General features: G+C 37.1%; 1 protein-coding gene across 3 annotated transcripts in view; it reads right to left on the reverse strand.

The window, feature by feature from the left end:
* ZNF280D (zinc finger protein 280D) overlaps positions 1 to 18337 on the reverse strand; it is a 109337-nt gene that overhangs the window by 80891 nt on the left and 10109 nt on the right. For 2 of the 3 annotated variants that reach the window (XM_075532084.1, XM_075532085.1), the window contains exons 2-4: positions 8516 to 8662; positions 1155 to 1220; positions 915 to 1054 (exon numbers count right to left, since the gene is read on the reverse strand). In XM_075532084.1, the coding sequence (XP_075388199.1) occupies positions 915 to 1054; positions 1155 to 1220; positions 8516 to 8651 (342 nt within the window). In that variant the 5' untranslated portion in view covers positions 8652 to 8662. Of the gene's footprint in view, positions 1 to 914; positions 1055 to 1154; positions 1221 to 3480; positions 3611 to 8515; positions 8663 to 18337 lie in introns of those variants that run through there. The other variant, XM_075532086.1, reaches the window with a different exon arrangement.

An 18337-nucleotide genomic window follows, 5' to 3' on the forward strand; every position in this document is an offset into this window, starting at 1 on the left:
TAAATAAGCTACATCTAGAGTTATCCAAACACACTTTCCAGTATTGCTTACTAGTTACGACTTATGTCCTCTCATATACATATTATATACAAAATAGTTAATAGTTTCATATATTTAAATACTTCAGGAGGGTGATGGGCAGTGTGAGTGCTTCACAGCCAATTTCAACCAAGCACTCTATTCTTGGCTTACTACGAAAACCTCCTTTGGTCTTTAATTTCATAAAGGCTTTCATTAAATGTCCTGGGTATAGAAAATGTAGCCCATTAGTCTCCATCACATAGGTTACACTTTGACCTAACGTTTTAATGTTTTTATTATTGAGCTTACTATTATTCCTTTTAAGGGTTTGTTGAAGATGGTTGTATACAGACTGTATTAGCAAATGGTGGTAAAGTATATTGAGGGTTATTGATGATATAACAGGCTCTTCTAGGTGGATGTGAAGCACCGCCAAGTCATGTTTTAAGCTTTTGCTAGTAGTTCTCTAGAGGACTTTATTGATTTTAAATGTCTACGTTTAGGGCTAAGCATAGAAGGGTATCTTAGCTATCGTGTATTCAGAGATAATAAAGTCACTTTGTAATGTATTTAAACTTTTTCTGAAGCTTTTTACATCATAGAAGAATTTTAACTTTATTTATATAATGTTCCTAAACATGCTTTAAGCTGGTGTTTATTAATTTGAGGTAATCATAAGACCGTGGTGGCTGGCACAAAATTAACCAACTCTCTTAGAAAGTATAACTTAGTCACTGTGAGTTGGAATCAACTTGGTGGCAATTGGCTGGATTATACTTCTACTAGAATAATAACTAGCTATAATAGGGCAAATTTTAACTAATGTTGATTGCCATTGATAAATATCATCGATTGTATCCCTGGGTTAATTTTGAAATTTTTACAACACTTACAGGCTTAGACAAAGGCTGAACAATAACAGAACTAGCTGAAGATCGAGACTCCGTTTGAAAATTCACTGGTGAAACAGTCACTGGATTTGATGTTTGGTTGGTGAAGTGTTGATTTGTAGGCTTGAATGCAGGCGCAACACCTGTATTGTAAAATTATACAACATGTTGAGTAAATTTCTACAGAGTCAATTATATAAAAATACTTCATTTAAAAATTAAAATAGTATAAAAATACTATACCTCGACCAAGTGCACCATTCTTTATTCCCCTTGAGTATGAGCTGGGGTTAACTCTGTTCAAAATATCTATAAAAAATGAAATTTATTTTAAAATCCACTGTTTGAATGAAATACCTATTAACATAATAGAACTTAAGAATTGAAAATAATTACAGGTTCGTCAAGGAGTATATGTACATAACCATTGACGTAAGCTAATTATAAACTAATATAGCTAATTCTAAAGACATACTAAACCCAATAAAAATTCAAAACCTTCTACATGGCAAAGAAATATACAAACTAAATTTCTTCTAAAACATTCACATAAAAAAATCATTCACATATAACCAGTAATTAAAGAATAGTTACTTTCTTAAATAATGATACTGTTGCACATATATTTGATTTTCTAAGACAAAATCACAAATTTCTCCAACCTCCATATTCCATTCACATCCATAAAAGCCTTAAAGTTTCATTGTGAAGAAACTGATTGGGTATCTGTATAGTTACTCGAGTTCCAAATGGAAAATAAACCGAGAATGCATACTAAATGGAACCAAGAGTTTATCAAAATGCCTTACAATTTAGGGGATTTCAAATCTACAACTATATCACAAGTCAATCTGAGAATGGTAAGATGTCCTGGACCTACTAAGATTCCTTACTCTAATTTCTGATTTATTTAGGAACTGAACTAAAACTTCAGTTTTAGTTCAGAAGAGTAGGAATTTTCCAACAATTTCTACTCAGGAAATAGTACAAAGAACAAAGAAAACATTTCATAAAACAAACTTTTTTCCTACGTAGCAGAAAAAAATCAAATTAAAAAAAAAAAAAAGAAGAACCAAACAATTTTCACCACTGAGTCAATTTTGAGTCATGGCAATGCTATATATACCAGAGTAGAACTGTGATCAATTGCGTTTTCAAATGCTGTGATCTTTCAGAGGTAAATTGGAGATCTTTCTTCTGTTGTACTGTTGGGTGGGTTCAAACTGCCCCCCTTTCCATTGGCAGACAAGTACAGAATTATCTGCACCACCCAGGGTCTCCTAAGAAAGAACCAGATCTCACTAGTTGCCCAGGGCTGTTAACAGAAATACCACGAACAGTTGGCATTAAACAAACATAAATTCATTTTCTCATTACTTAAAAGGCTGTAAGTCCAAAACTAGGGAGTCGGCAGCTCTAGAGAAATGCTTTCTGGATGTGTAAGCTCTTCTTCAACATTTTTCTGGTTCCTCAGAGATTTCCACGTAGCTTCTCTGGCTTGCTGGTATGATCTCTTTTACGTCTCAAATGAGAGACCCAAAACACAGGCTTCACTAATTTTACCTCATAACAACAAAACAACCCATTTCCAAGTGGAATTATTATCACAGACACAGACTTAGATTTACAGAATTACTGGGGCAGTGAGGGACATCACAGTTCAATGCATAACACCTATTTAAAAAGTGACTACAAAGAGTCAGAAAAAAAGGCAGGGTTATTTTTGAATAATGACGATCCAATGTTGTATAGATAAGCACTACAAAAAATTTCTAGAAGAAATAGCTGCTCAAACACTAGACACTGCTTTCTCCTAGAAAGACTAATTATTCAAATCAAAGAACTAGCTCCACAGTGTATTTTGGTAGGCATGATCTACGAAACAGAAATTTGCTCTGGCCCCCATGACAGTCCTATATAAGCAAGTCATATTCCATATGCTAAAATATTTTGGGATTATATATAGAAAAGCAATGAAATAATTTTATCCTTTCATCACCAATTATTTTTTGTTTAGAAGATTTTGTAGATATGTGGTTTTGCTTATAGAATGCATGCTGAGCCATTGTTTTTTGTTTACTTTTTTAACTTTGGTGAATGAAGTATGATGGGTTTTTATACACCTGATGTGGGACACTGATGTCACGTGAACTCTGGTAGTAGAAAGGGTGGGAAGAGGCACAGAAAAATATATCTTAACAATCTGGAGTAAAAACTTTTGAATAAAAAAGAGTAACACATAAAGGTGTCCTGCACTGACTACACACAATTGTTCAAGTCTACCTCTTCTTAGTGCATTGCCTTCTGGGTTCCCTTAACAAATAAACAATTTCCAACCTGTCAGAGCACCTGCCAAACTCCTGGTTTGTTCTTGACAAGAAAGGAAAGTCTTCTATTTCTTTGATTTCTCAGCCCACAGAAAGCTGCCTAAAGACAGTGATCCTAAAGGACAGTAGGTCACATCTGCCCTTGTTACAGTTCCACATTGTAAAACTACTTACAATTCCAAAGTCAATAAGGAAATACAGTAATTGATGCCACCAGTTGACAGCATCCTCCTATTGCATACCTTCCCTGCCTCTGGTCAATGCAGTCCACTCCTCACATTAATTGCGATGTATTCTAGAACAACTCTTTGGCAAGGGGTTCCTGAGGAACTATCTTTGTTCTTTCTTCTGACAATAGTGATGTCCTTTGAACTGTGGAATATTAACACAACTGTCACAGGTTTATTCTCCTGCCACTTTACTGTAGACATACACCCTTTGTACAAAACAGACTCTTCCCTCTGAAATTTATCTTTCCTCCTCAGCATTGTTGGTAGGCTCTTTGTGCTGTGCATACACTTTGTTACTCATGGTTTTCATCGAGAAAAGAAACTGTCTAAACTATGATCCTATGAGAATGCTTGTATCAGTGATACAGTGCAAATACAACATTCTCACCAAGGGAACAAGATGAGTCATTGTTCACGCTTTTTCCCCCAGACTAGATTTCAAAGTGACTTAAAAGGGCAGCTGTGAGTCAGTCAAGCACCAAACTTTGTACATGTTCATGAAAGGCTTCCTATGTATGTACTGTTTATTGATGAATAGGCCCTTAAATGGCACCATGTTTTTGTCAACTGCCAGGACATTTGAAGGCACATACAATTAATTCCTTTAGGTAGCCATTAAGAACACTGGTACTCAGTAATATCAAGATTGTTTTGCTTTTCAATTGTCATTGCAGAGTTAAAATCTCAGTTTCCTGAATCCTGTTTTAGCAATAAGTTCTGGTATGGAACTAATGTGAAATATGGGGCCTTTTGGACAGTAATGTCCCATCCTCAGAAAGCTGCATTTACCTATCAAAAGCAACAAAAGTCTTTATCTCCTCTACAGTTGTAGGCTGCCAGTTTTTGCTTTGCATTCGAATCTCCTGGCCAGGCTATCTATCATCTTACGCACTCCTGGCTCACATATAGAATTGGTCCTTTATGATGTCCAACATTTCTTCTATAAATACAGACCAAAAAAAAAATCTACTTCAGGATCTTCATGGATCAAACTTGAATAAACTTTGACATCCTACTAAACTGAGCTCATTATCAAAGGAGGAGACTTCTTTGCACAATCTCTTTTGTGTTCTTTGATGTCATTGGGGCCATCATTGGTCCCTTTCTAGCGTAACAAGGACTGCTTCATCATCCTCTGGTACTATGTCTCTGTTGTTGCTATCAGTGCAATAAGCTTCAGATTTCCCAAGATAGGTAGTAAGCTCCAGTAAGACCCCTGTGTCACACGACTCCTCAGATTCATTCTCAGGGAGAGAAAATAAAAGTTCTATAGCTTCTTTCAGGAGCCTTGGTGGCACAGTAGTTACATGTTATGTTGCTAACTGCAAGATCAGAAGTTTGAAACCACCAGCCACTCCATAGAAGTAAGATGGGCTTTCTACTCCTGTAAAGATTAGTCTTAGAAAATCACAGGGGCAGTTCTACCCTTTGCTATAGGGTCACTATGAGTGGGTATTAACTCAGTGGTTTGGTTTACTTTTGGAAAGCTTCTTCAGTCTTATAAATGGCCATTTATGAAACCAGAGGTGTTTTTCAGGAAAAAGTAAGTCCAGGATCAGTGGACCAGGAATATACCACTACCATACCTGTAGTATAAGACTACATATGGGGAGATACTACACAGGCCAACTGTTTATAAATATAAAAGTCCCAAAACAAAATATAGTTATGGGAAGATTTCTACCACCATGAATTATTTCTTACTGCAAAACAACCAGAGCTTATCAACCAGACCATAATTTCTAGACAAACTGTATGAAATGTACATGTAGCACATGAAGGGTAATATAATTATGATGATTGATTATAAGTCATTGACTTCAATATTCTCTACTCTCAACCACCATCTTTCCAGTAACACAAAGAACATATTAAATATACTTACAATCCTTATTTCAAAGAGACAAAGATTTTTCATAATCACTCCTCCAGGATGCACTGTCTCATACAATAATCTCTAAACTTGGCTAAATGTTTCAGAGAAACTTCCTTCTGGCTTTATATAGTTACACAAGTCCTCCACCCTAACACTAGCATATACAACACATAGAAAAATGTGTCTCAAGAAATGCCGGGGGTGGAATGTAAGTGATACTTACATGTACCACAGGTTACAAAGAGCAGCTAGTGGATTCAAAGCACTGTGCCACCTAGGCTCCCCCAACATGCCCAGTTATTTTATAATAGAAGTAGCACTCCACTTTGCACCTCAATGAGAGGTTATCAGCCTACCAATGGAAACAGCACTAAGAACTCAACTGGTTAGATCATTCTCCTTCTGATAAGACTAAAGTAGCATTTCAAGTTTAGAGAGAAGAGAGACAAGAATTCAATTTTCAGAAAACTTCAAAACTAGTTTCTCAATACTTTTAAGCATTGATATGGAAAATACTCATAAAGAATATTTTCTTTTTTAAGGATCAACACAAAGCCGGGTCCTTGGAGAAGGAGGTTAAAGATGTCTCAAATATCCAACTTTTCCAAAATGCTATCCCACTCCATCATTTCTTATATCAACTACTGTGCCTCCCCTCTACTCTCACTCCCATCTGTGATAATGGTACAGTGTCTCACAGACCTCACAAACCATCAGGTTCACACAGTGGTAGTAGCTGGCAAATCTTTAATCTGTACATTTAGAGCTTATAAACCAGACCATAAGACCATCAGGCTGTATATTTCTCCAAAGTCATATGGTTGTGTGGTATTATGAATCAAAATTGGCAGGTCAGCTGATAGGCTGCTGGCTCACAAAGGCATGGAAACTGGCAAATCAAGTCAGACAACAGGCTAACTGGCTCTAGAACCAGAGGTCAGAGAATGATGAAATGGAAGCAGAATTCACAACTTTGCCACAGCATTCATGCAAAGGGGCTTCAAAAAGCTTGTAAATTTTAGAATTAAAAGATAATGAAATGTTTCTACAACTCTCTGAAGCACCCTCAATTTGGATGCAGACCATACCCTCAAGGGAACTTCCCCTCCTTTACAGTGTACACAAGTTTGACTATAAGGGTAGTAATTGGGCTAAGGATAGTGACATGAATCACACTCTTCAGAAAGGTGATGAATTCAAAATACATCCCACTTTAGTCCTGATCAGTAACATGCTAACTCTATCCAAGGTGACTAGACCAATACATGGTGGGCCTATAGGATACGGTACAACTGCTGCACAGTATTTCCAAAGTATAGATCTTTATAGAAGTAGACTGCCACCGCTCTCATAGAGGGGCTGATGAATTCAAACAGCCAAACATCTGGTTAGCAGTTGCGTGTTGTAGCTACTATGACATCAGATTAGGATTCACAATACATCACAAAATGGGGTACGTTTACATCAGATAACAAAATGGAGGGTAAATGACAACCCATTGAAAGTTATGACTCAATTATATTGACAGATAATGTTTTTGCTTTGTTTTTTAATTAATTTATTTGGGGGCTCTTACAAATCTTCTAACACTCCATCATTCAATTGTATTAAGCACTCTTGTACATATGTTATCATCAACATTTCCAAAACATTTTCTTTCTACTTGACCCTTGGTATCACCTCTTTTTTCCCTTCCCTCCTACCCTTGTGAATCCTTGATCAATTATATATTATTATTGTTATTTCACTGACAATGAATCTTAACCATCACAGGTTCCAAACACCTAATTTGCATTAAACTATCCAATCCCCATAGTGGGCCACAAGCATCCTATGTGCATAGTATCATCCAATCATTGGGAATAAAACAAAAAATCATCGCCATCAAGACTAAGCAGAACTGTCATTCTGGGTTTCCAAGGCTGTAAAGTTTCATCTTTCTCCCATGGAGCAGCTGGGAAGTTCAAAGTGCTGTGGTTAGCAGTCTAACTCATGAACCCATCACAACATCAGAGCAAAGACTGTTTCTAGGAGAGCCATAGTCACTGCACTACCGTAAGGGGGGAAAAAAGTTACATTCTTTGATAACAAACAAAAAAGCCATGCAAAAGAAATAGAAAAGGATGTTTTCTCACTGTGCCCTGAGCTTTTATAAATTATTTCTCTGTAAACTTACACATTTTGGGCAGACATTTAACAAATATTCTGACCAGTAAATCATCCATGTACAACAATAGCTGTATACCATGTCAGCCTTTCAGAAAAAAACCTGCTTACTACGCCATCCTTTCAGGAGTATAAACTGGTGTTTTAGAAGATGGATGTGGCCACAGAGTACAGTCCTTTGGCATGTAGGTCAGCCTGTGTAATGGTTCAGAGTCTGTACATTGGGTAGCCATGCTCATGAAGACACTGTGATGAGATAGCTGTGAGAACTCATATGAAAAGACTAACAAAAACCTATTTAATGTACAAAAAAGAAAAGGAAGTCAAACTCACTGCTATCGAGCCAATTCTGACTCATGGCGACACTATAGGTCAAGGTAGAACAGGCCCCTGTGGGTTTTCTGAGACTGTAACTTTACCAGAGTAGAAAGTCTCAACTTTCTCCCACAAATGTGGCTGGTGGTTTCCAGCTGCAAATCTTGCAGTTAGCTCCCCACGAAGTAGTGCGTTACACCACTAGGGTTCCTTTATTTAATATAAAAAGACTTTTAAAGTTCATGGAAAATGGAACTAAAAGATAATGTAACTTTTCCACAAACTTTTTGAAAGCCAACACATAGTCTGACATTTTAAGCAAAGCAGTTCATACCTGACCTTTTCTCCATGTCTGTATGTTAGGGAGAAAGAAAGAAAAATGAGCAAATAAACAAGATTACTCCACACACACAAAAATATAATTTCTGGTCTTGGAAGGTTTCCAATGTTACCAGTAAATCTTAACCCATATAATATTTAAACCTCTTACTTGCTTCAAGTCACCAGCCCCATTCCTAAACTAATCTTCAAGTTTCTTCTGATCTTCTACCCTTCTGATCTCCTACCCAATTTCCTACCCTCAACATTACAGAGGTACAAAAACATCAAGGACATACAAGCCAAACCACAAGTTTTTCCATCAGAAACGGTGTCTTTCAAAATTTTCCCTCACTGAAAGAAAAGACTTACTTGAAATTGCTGGTTTTGAACTTGTTATCTCCCCAACAAAGATTGGTTCATCGTCGTCGTCATCTTCAACTTCTTTTACTTTCTTCTGCCAGGGTTCCAGCTCTTCTTCTTCACATTCCATAAATAGTTCAGCCATTTTTGAATTATCTAATTTTTGAAAGAAAAGAACCAAACCTTATTTTCAAAAACAAAAAATGTGATTTTGCAATACATAGTATGAAATTTAAGATGTACTTTAACAATCTTACAGCAATTTACAAATTGGTATTTGTAGTCAGTACATGGTAGTAACAGTTAAGAAAACCAGAATCACTCTTTTAAAGTCCTTAATCCTCATTAGCAAATGGCTGAAGCCCTCCTCCCAAGTTGTTTTCTTCCAATCTTGATGCTTAGTTCTTTTCTTCACGCAATTATTAACAGTGGACAGAAAATTAGAAGAGTCAAATCAATGAAAGTGAGTTTTAATCTTTATGTTTATAAAAATGATTATAACTAGTCATTATCTGTGAAGGACAAATACATTAGCATTAGAGAGACAGATTACAAATAGAAGGCTCAAAAAACTCAAAACTCACTGCTATCAAGCAGATTCAGATAGAGCAACCTTATAGGGCAGAGTAGAACTGCCCCTATGAGTTTTGGGAATTGTAAATATGTACTGGAGCAAAAAGTTTCATCTTTCTCCAGAGAATAAAAGGCAATAAGTGGAAAATAAAACAGTTAAAATATAACCTATTTTCTTTAGCATTCGGATATTCTATCCACCTAATTGTTACATAAATTCTAGAAAAATGCTACATCAAGTACATGACTTCAAGCAGATATCCAAAGAAACACATTCCCTTCCCTAGCAACTCTTGGTCCCATAATAATTTCCTCAACAAACTACTGACTTACTTTTCCTATAACTCAAAATTGCATTAACAGTCTGCCATGCAATTAGAAAATATAAATAATCTCAAATTTCTCACTATTTCTTCCTGTATCTTATGTTATCATGGATTAAATTGAGTTCCCCAAAAAAGCATATGTCAACTTGACCAAGGAATGATTCTCCGTATTGTGTGGTTGTCTTCCATATTGTGATGTTAAAAACCCTAATTTCTATGTTAATGAGGCAGGATGTATCTTAAAATCACAGCCTTGATTCACATTCCTCCCACATTCAAATTCCACCTTTGCTTCAGTCAAACCACAGTACTCACAAGAAGTAAAAGGAGAAAGAAGTGAATACATCAGGAAGGAACCTCACTACAACCAAAAACAAGAGCCAGGAATGGAGTGCATTGACAATCTCCTAGATCCAGGGGAAGATTAATGTCAAGAGAGACACCTGGAGATCTCAAAAAAAAAACAGGAAGCAGAATCCAACAGAGAAAATGTTCATCTAGAGCCAGTGCTCTGCCTTCAGACTTCAAGCCTCCTAAAGTGTGAGGAAATAATTTTGCTGAAGGCCATTCATTCTGTTATAGCAGCACCAGATAACTAAGAGATTTTATTTTCAACTCCAAGTTAAGGTTCTTGAGAGCTAAGTTTCTTAAGAATGTACAAGAAAATCATAAAGTATTGCTACTAGAGTTTCAATTCATACATGCACAATAAGCAAGATGAGGGCCATAGCTGGCTTCTTCTGGATTCCTAGTGCTCCAAAACTGGGATCAGACATGCCTCCACATCCTACCCTTCTCTACCTATTCTGGTACCAACCATTCCTCCCATGACACTCCATTTCTATGTTGGGTTTGATAGTTCATTGCAGTGGGCACACAGAACTCACAAATAATATTCACAATTAAGGGGGTTTATTAGGGAAGCTAATAAGTTTTCATAAGTCAGAATCAGCAAAAGAAAGGATACTATCATTGATCCACAGCAATACCTCTTCTCAGCAAGCAGCCAAGTCTCTGATTTTCAGTCTCTCAGTCACAGGACACTTTGGTCTTTGCCTCCATGGACCAGTAAGTCAGCCAGCCCGCCCATCACTGTCCCACAGGTACATAGTCTTGGGTCAGATGACAATGTACCTCAGTCTTGCCACTGCTTCTCCGAGTCTCCATGCATCTGGGTTTAGTAGTCTCCACCACTTCAGAGATTTTAGACGTACTATTCCAAATAGTGCTGTGGCTTTTCTATGATTTATATACTGAGGAATGGCTTTGATGGAGGACGTTTTTCTTTTATTTGACATTAACCCCCAAGGAAAATTAAGGATGGTATCTTAAGCCACACCGTCTATTCTAAGGCAGTCTAATACTCCCTCCAAGGATAAAGGTTTAAGTTGGTTCACAACCTCTACTAAAATCAAGTCTCAATCCTGTCCATTGGTATAGTAGAGAAAGCCCTCCACAATGGGATTTTGGAGCCACAGGTGTAGAATCACAGGTATAGAATCCAGATTTATAATAAGTCACACAAGCAGTTAATGCCTAGAAGGACCATATAAATTGACTACAGCTCACATGAGGTTTATTCTAAACGAAATATGTTTCAGCATCTCTCTGTGATTGATGGATGGATGGATGGAGGCAGACAAATTCTCTCGGTAATACACTTATCTTAGTTTTTAGGGTGCCTTCAAAAATAACTGAATTACAACCGTGGCTTCCAAGGGGTTCTACTGAACTAAATTCAAGACACACTTTAGCTCAGAATTTTATAAAGACTACTTTCTGGTATCCCAAATGGGTAATCTTAATAGACTTTCTTGAACATAGACTGATCACAGGGGCTTATTTGGAAGAAGTTTTAAGAAAACTGAAAACTGTGTTGATGAGAAAAAGGCCAGAAAAGTTGTACCACGGGATCTTTTTCCCCTCAAGACAATGCACTTATTTATCTTTCAGAGTAATGCAGGGTATCCTATAAAAGTTTCATTGGGAACCTACCCTCTCCACTAGAGTCTTGATCTTGTCCTTTCAAACTTTCCCCCAAATTCAATGAGTATTTCAAAGGAACACAATTTGATTGTCTTAAAAGATGCCAAAACTTCTAAACAGAATGTAGATATAGTGTGAATCAAAGAATCCAGAATTCTTCAGTGAAGGGTTAGAGATGGAAATACTGCCTTCAGAAGTATATAAGCACAGATGGAAGCTATGTTGAAATCTCATTGTTTCATTATTTGGACAATTTTGATTAATAAAGGCTTTTATGATTTTGTAGCAATACTTGACTTACTCTCATATTTCTTTTACACATAGTAATCTATTGGATATGCAAGGAACCAGGATATAAATATGGGCTAGGTTTTGGGTTGCTAATTACAGGTTGGCAGCTCAAATCCACCAATCGCTCTGTAGGAAAAAGATAAGGATGTCCATTCCTATTAAGTTCTGCAGCCTCAAAAACCCTATATATGGGCCACTACGTGTCAGAAGTTGTATGACAGATTTGTGTCAAATTGGCTAGGCTTCCCAGAGGAGGTGATCTAACATACTGTAATCAACTACATAAAGTAGGCAAGCAGCTGTGGGAACATTAGGGTAATTATTACCCCTTTAATGAGATCACAGCCCTAATACACTGGAAAGTAAATTTTTCTCAGGGGTATGGTCTGTATCTATTTAAGCATACTATGTGATGTCTTCTTCCTTTTTACTGGTCAGGATCCTGAATCCAGCTCAACAACCCACCAGGATCAGCCTAGGATTCATTCCATTCTGCAGCCACAAGCTTAACTTGCAGACCTTACCTTACATTCATCTACCTCCACGAGCCAGAGGTCTTCCTGCTTCCTGGTTCTACTTCCTGCTTCTTGGTTTAACAGTCCCAGTAGCTATGCAAGTCTCTGGAAACACTTCCAGTTTAGCATCTGATAAAAAGACTTGAAACAAACTGGACTTAACCACTTCTACAACTGTCTGAACCATTTTCTTGATATAAAATCCTCTGTGTGTGTATCACTCACTGGTTTTACTTCTCTAGTGAGTCCAGTCTAACATAGTTAGGTAGTATACAAAAGGGCCTTCCTTGTCCTTTTTTAAGAGGACACAGTTTACTAGGAAAGTGTGTTATGTAACACTTTTAAAAGGCACACTATATGTATATATGATGACCTTTTAAGAAATAACTTCGTGCATAGAAAAATAGTATTATATATGGCAAACTAATTATAGTTATCTCTAATGAAGAAATAACTCATTTTATTTTACTCGTTTTTAATTGTACATCATTTATAGTTTACTATGAGCAACTGTTACTTTAATAATTTTAGATGTTTTTCTCCCTTTCTCCTGAAGTGATGGGTACAAAAGACCCACATACTACTATCAGTCCTGGTATAATCACTTACTTTTTAATTGAAAAGGTTTGTTGCCCATCTAGTTTCAGAGTTGACTTTCTGAAAACTGTCGCCTAAGTACTAGCACATATGGCACCAGTAAATTTTGAGTCACTTTACATAATACTGAATATTGAAGCATGAAACTTGGGATTCAGACATTTTTGGTACTAATTTTGATCTCCATCAAACTCAGCATGTGACTCCAGATAAGGCAGCAACTAATATCTCAATTGTATTCCTATAAAGATTTATATTATAATTAATTTTATTGAATTATGCTTAATCTTTTCCATTTAAAAAGCTAAAATTTTTACATTTGATGTTTGATACACACATTTAACTCACTTTCCATAACTCTTTCATTTCTGAACTACTTAATTTTATCTGAATTTACAAAATACAAGGCAAAGTCTACTAAGCATTTACTTTTTTAAAGAAATCTAATGATTAAGCTATAATTAAATTTTAAAACACTCTTATTTCACAAGTAATAAAAGACAGCAACAAAAACTAATTCAATGACAGTATTTTGAGCAAGTTGGTTAATCTCTATATCTCATTTTACTGATATTTATTTATATACGTATGTATATACATACACACCTATGTAAATCTCACATACACAGAGACACATCCTTGTACATTATATAATTATGTGAGGGTTCCAAAAAGTTTGTTGGACTTTTCCTGTCAAATTAATTCTGACTCATGGCAACCCCGCATGTGCACACTAGTATTGAATTTTCAAAGTTATGACCTATAGGAAGACTTGTCTTCCAAGGTATCTCGAGTGGGTTCAAACCTATCAGACAGAAGATGTAAATATTTTTCATGGAAAGGACATAAAGAAAAGTTTTCAAACTTTATCTTAATAAAGGCAATAAATTTGCAAAACAAGGCATATTCATCATGTTCCAGTTCTCCCAGGTTTCACTGTGTGGTGTGTGTGTGTGTGTATGTATATATATATTTTTTCACACATACATATATGTACCTTAAAATGCATATTATATATATTTATGGGCTTCAAAAAGTTCATAGAAAAAAGTCCTATTGTATTATAATTCTATATTTCCACAAACTTTTTGAAGGCCTGTCACATAATAAATATATGTAACTTGTATAAATTTAACACAACACATAGTCATATAAAATTTATACCATAATTTTTTGCATCTCATTGTTTTAATTTCACTTACTTTTCCTCCCAACCATTTTACTGGCATATAATTCACCTATCATACAATTCGATAGTTCAATCACATCAAGAATTGTACAATCACCATCACTATCAGTTTTAGAACATTTTCTTCATTATTGTACTCATTGTTTTTAGCTCTCCATTTCCCCCAGTGTCCCCAGTCATACCCCCAAACACCAATAATCCATTTACTGTCTCCATAGATTTACCTATTGTGTTAGTGTAGGTAGACTAGAGAAACAAATCCAGTGACACCCATATGTGTATAAGGAGCTTTACATATAAGAGCAATTGAATACTGAGAAAACATCCTAGTCGAGCCCAGATCAAGTCTGTAAGTCCTACATTAGTCCATATGTCCAATACCAATCTATAAATTCCTCTTCAGACTCACACTGCACAACACATGCAATGATGCTAAATGCATCACTAGCCAGATCACAGGCCAGTCGGTAGAAAGGCTTGCGGATTCAGAGGCAGGGGAAGCAGCTCAGTGATGGGAGAGGTCTCCACATGGCTCCCTCAGCTCCAGGGCTCTAGTGGAGCTCTTCCATGTGTCTTATGCACAGGGATGTCACACAGGTAATGAGCCTGTGTCCCACCTCTAGTGAGCTATTGATCTTTGGGCCTCCAAATGAGGTCATCAAGCTGCGACCTGATTAACAGGCTAAACTCTACCCCTTAACTCTTAAGTCTCAAATTGACAACAGATTATATGACTACCACAGACCACCCCTTGTCAATTTAACACGTTCACGCAACTCTTTAGCCATATATAACTTTCAAACAAACAATGAAACCATATATGTACCTAACAGGATAAAAATAACATGCATACAATTTACGATGTGCCACCCTCATTTAAACATTACATTCTATAAGTGAACAAAACAAAAATATCCTATCCTACACCATAATCCTATGAATATATTCCTATGAATATATTCCCCCACCTACGAAAGTCTGTAAACCAGCCACTTGATGCCTTTATTCGCCCAATTTGGGGTATCCAATTTCTATACTGCCCACTTACATCAACCCTGAGGAGACAATCATGTTCTTTGATATGAAGAATCTTCATTCCAGTTACGGCTTGTCAAGTTCACGTCCATAAGCAAAGTCAAATCAGGTCAGTCCATCCATAAAGCAGCAGTAATATGTACCAGTTCACAGGCTCATAAATCTTTTCTTCATCTGGTCAGGTTCTGGTCAACTCAATGGGGGCTGCCTCACTTAGCCTCACCAGGGTGCCCATTAGCAGCCTTGCCTTTAGACCATGGGCCCCATCACAAATTCTCAACAACCCTAGCTAAACTTGTGCTAAGTCATGAACTTCAGACCAGTCAACCCGCTGCTCTCATATCTTCTTCTCTAGTTCCTATAAACCAGGTCCACAGGGGTCAGGGGTCAGACTCAACCCATCTCTTTATTGCTGTATTTCTCCCACTTTTACTCAACAAGTACATCCAGGTGATCACCCCTACCAAGCATTTCAGCTTGCCCACAGGCCCTTTAAAGTTCAGTCCTAGAGAGGAGTTTTCTTCATGGTTTCAGATTTTTTTCTAGCTTCGGACAAAAACCACTAGTTCAAAATTTAAAAATCCAAAGAGTTCCTTTTCTTTCTTTACCAAATCTGTCAACAGCCACCTAGTCAAGTCTTGGAATGCAAATGTCCTGAGTATTCCAAAACACTGGGTGGGGCTTGTCTTTTCAGAGTCTTCTTTTCAGGGGTGTCCTAAAAGCATTTAAAGAACAAATTTTAATGGCTCCAGGCATGTGGGCTTACAAGCTCTCTATTTTCATACTTCCCAATAGTTATATCTATCAATCATGATATCAACAATAATAAGCAGAAGAAATCAGTATAAATAAAGTAGAATCAGATCCTAAATTTACCAAATTCTTAAAAGTCAAGTTAAATCCTTATTACTTAGTTTATCTTAAACCTTATTTAAACTATTCTACTGATACAAAATATGGGATTAGACTTCTGACAGCATCAAGACAGATCCAGGATTTTTGTCAGTCATTTTGACCTCTATTCGCCATTTCCCTAAGCATCGTCTGTAAGATTTAAAGGCCAATTTTGTCCCCTGAGCTCAAAATATACATTACCTATATACTCGACTATAAGCCAACCCAAATAGCAGAGGCACCTAATTTTACCACAAACACTGCATTAAAAATGTTTTAAAACTCAGCTTATACATGCATATAAATGGTAATCACTTTCATTTTTGCCATTTCAAACAGGAATAACCAAAGACAGAAACCAAAGAAAAGAATCAAAGCTTTAACTTCCCATATTCTTTCCAGAAAACAACCCAGCAAACTTCACGGCCATATCTGACCTCTGGGTAGCCAAAGAAGAAAAACTGCCATTAGGCAGGTCAAACATGCATCCACTCTCCATTTTTGTAATTTGTTTCTCTAATATCCCATTCCTGGTACCATAATGTGTTAGTCTGGGTAGACTAGAGAAACAAATCCAGTGACACTCAAGTGTATTAAGGCAGAGCATTACATATAAGAGCAATTGAATATTGGGAAAACAGCCCAGCCCAGTCCAGATCAAGCCCTTAAGTTCAATATTGGCCCATATGTCCAATACCAATCTATAAATTCCTTTTCAGACTCACACAACACAATAATGCCAAATGCAGGAAGATCATAGGCCAGTCGGTGTCAAGTCTTGTGGATCCAGTGGCAATAGAAGCATCTCAGCAATGGCAGGGGTCTCCACATAGCTCCTTTAGCTCCAGGGTTCTAGCATAGCTCCATGTCTTGTCTGCAGGAATGCCTCACGGAGTGAGCCTGTGTCCCGCCTCTAGGGAGCTACATCACCTTAGCACCTCCAAATGAGGTCATCAAGCTGCAACCTGATTGACAGGCTAAACTCCACCCCTTCCCTCTTAAGTCTCAAACTGACAACAGATTATGTAACTACCATACATATCCTGGATTCCATATACAGAAAATCACTAAAAAACAAGCTAATTAACAAAAAGACAAAGGAAACTGATTTTTTTTAAAAACTTAATCTAATAGAAAGCTGAAAATAATACAATACCGGAACAAATTTAAATGGATTATAAGGTAGCTCAAATAACAGGGTACTAAATTTTAACCTCAATGCATCTGCAACAATCCACTTTCCAATGCATTTTGCATGTTTATTTTTAGCATCGGTAAAATGAGGCAGGTTAACACTTATCTACACACACACACACACACATAGATATATATATAAAACACCTGCCACCATCAAGAGATGATTCCAACTTATACATATAGAACCGTTTCCAAGGGTTTCCAAGATTGTAGATGTTAACAGAAGCACAATGCCACATCATTCTTCCACAGGATGACTGGTGTGTTCAAACTTTTCGACTGTCAAACACTTTAACTACTGTACCACTAGGGCCCCTCAAACTTAACTCACATGGTAATAATACAGATTTAAAGGAGATCCATATAAAGCACTTAGCTCAGTGCCTGGTCAACAGTAACGACTCAAGAATAAACCCTAGTCATTACTAATTCTGGACTAAATGCCATCAGTTGAAAATATAGAAATTATTTTATTATATAAGATCTTCATTATAGTATTTGTCATGATGACAGTTTAGCTTTCCAAATACTTCTGTTTGAATGTGCCAGTTGTATGGCCGGATCAATGCCAGGCCCGCTTCTAGCAGCAAGTGACCTTGAATCTTACCCACCCGTGTGGAGCTGACCAGAGCTGGCTGACACAATTAGCAGCAAGTGGCCTTGATCTCCCACACATACCTGGATCTCCCAATCCCTGACTACCTTATATAGACTCAAAACAGCCCAGTCACATGTTCTCTGGCCATGTAAGCACCACCCCTGTAGCCTGGGGCACAACTCCCCCTGCCCAAATACTGTAGACCATGGGACTTCGCCCAGGGTGGGTTTTTCTCCCCAATAAAGCCTGTTTGCTCTAATTCGCCTGATTTGGCCTCTGGCGCCTCTCGACTACCTTATAGCAGTCAAATATATTCTGCTTTATTTATGCATTTTAAAAGAACATTTAAAATGAAAGAATGCTAAAGCCTCACATAAACATAGAATCCCTGATGGCATAGTGGGCTGCTAATTACAAGGCCAGCAGTTCAAAAACATCAGCTGCTTCTCAGGAGAAAGATGAGGCCTTCTAATCCCATAAAGATGTACAGTCTTGGAAACCCAAAGGGGCAGTTCTAGCCTGTCCTATAGGGGAATGGTAAGTCTAAATCAATGCAATGGCAGTGAGGTTGACTTTTGGGGTTTTACTTTTAACTTATCAGCAACTAAATTTTGTTATTAAAATCATAGA

The sequence above is a fragment of the Tenrec ecaudatus genome, chromosome 14 (assembly GCF_050624435.1).
Source record: "Tenrec ecaudatus isolate mTenEca1 chromosome 14, mTenEca1.hap1, whole genome shotgun sequence".
NCBI classification, from domain to species: domain Eukaryota; kingdom Metazoa; phylum Chordata; class Mammalia; order Afrosoricida; family Tenrecidae; genus Tenrec; species Tenrec ecaudatus.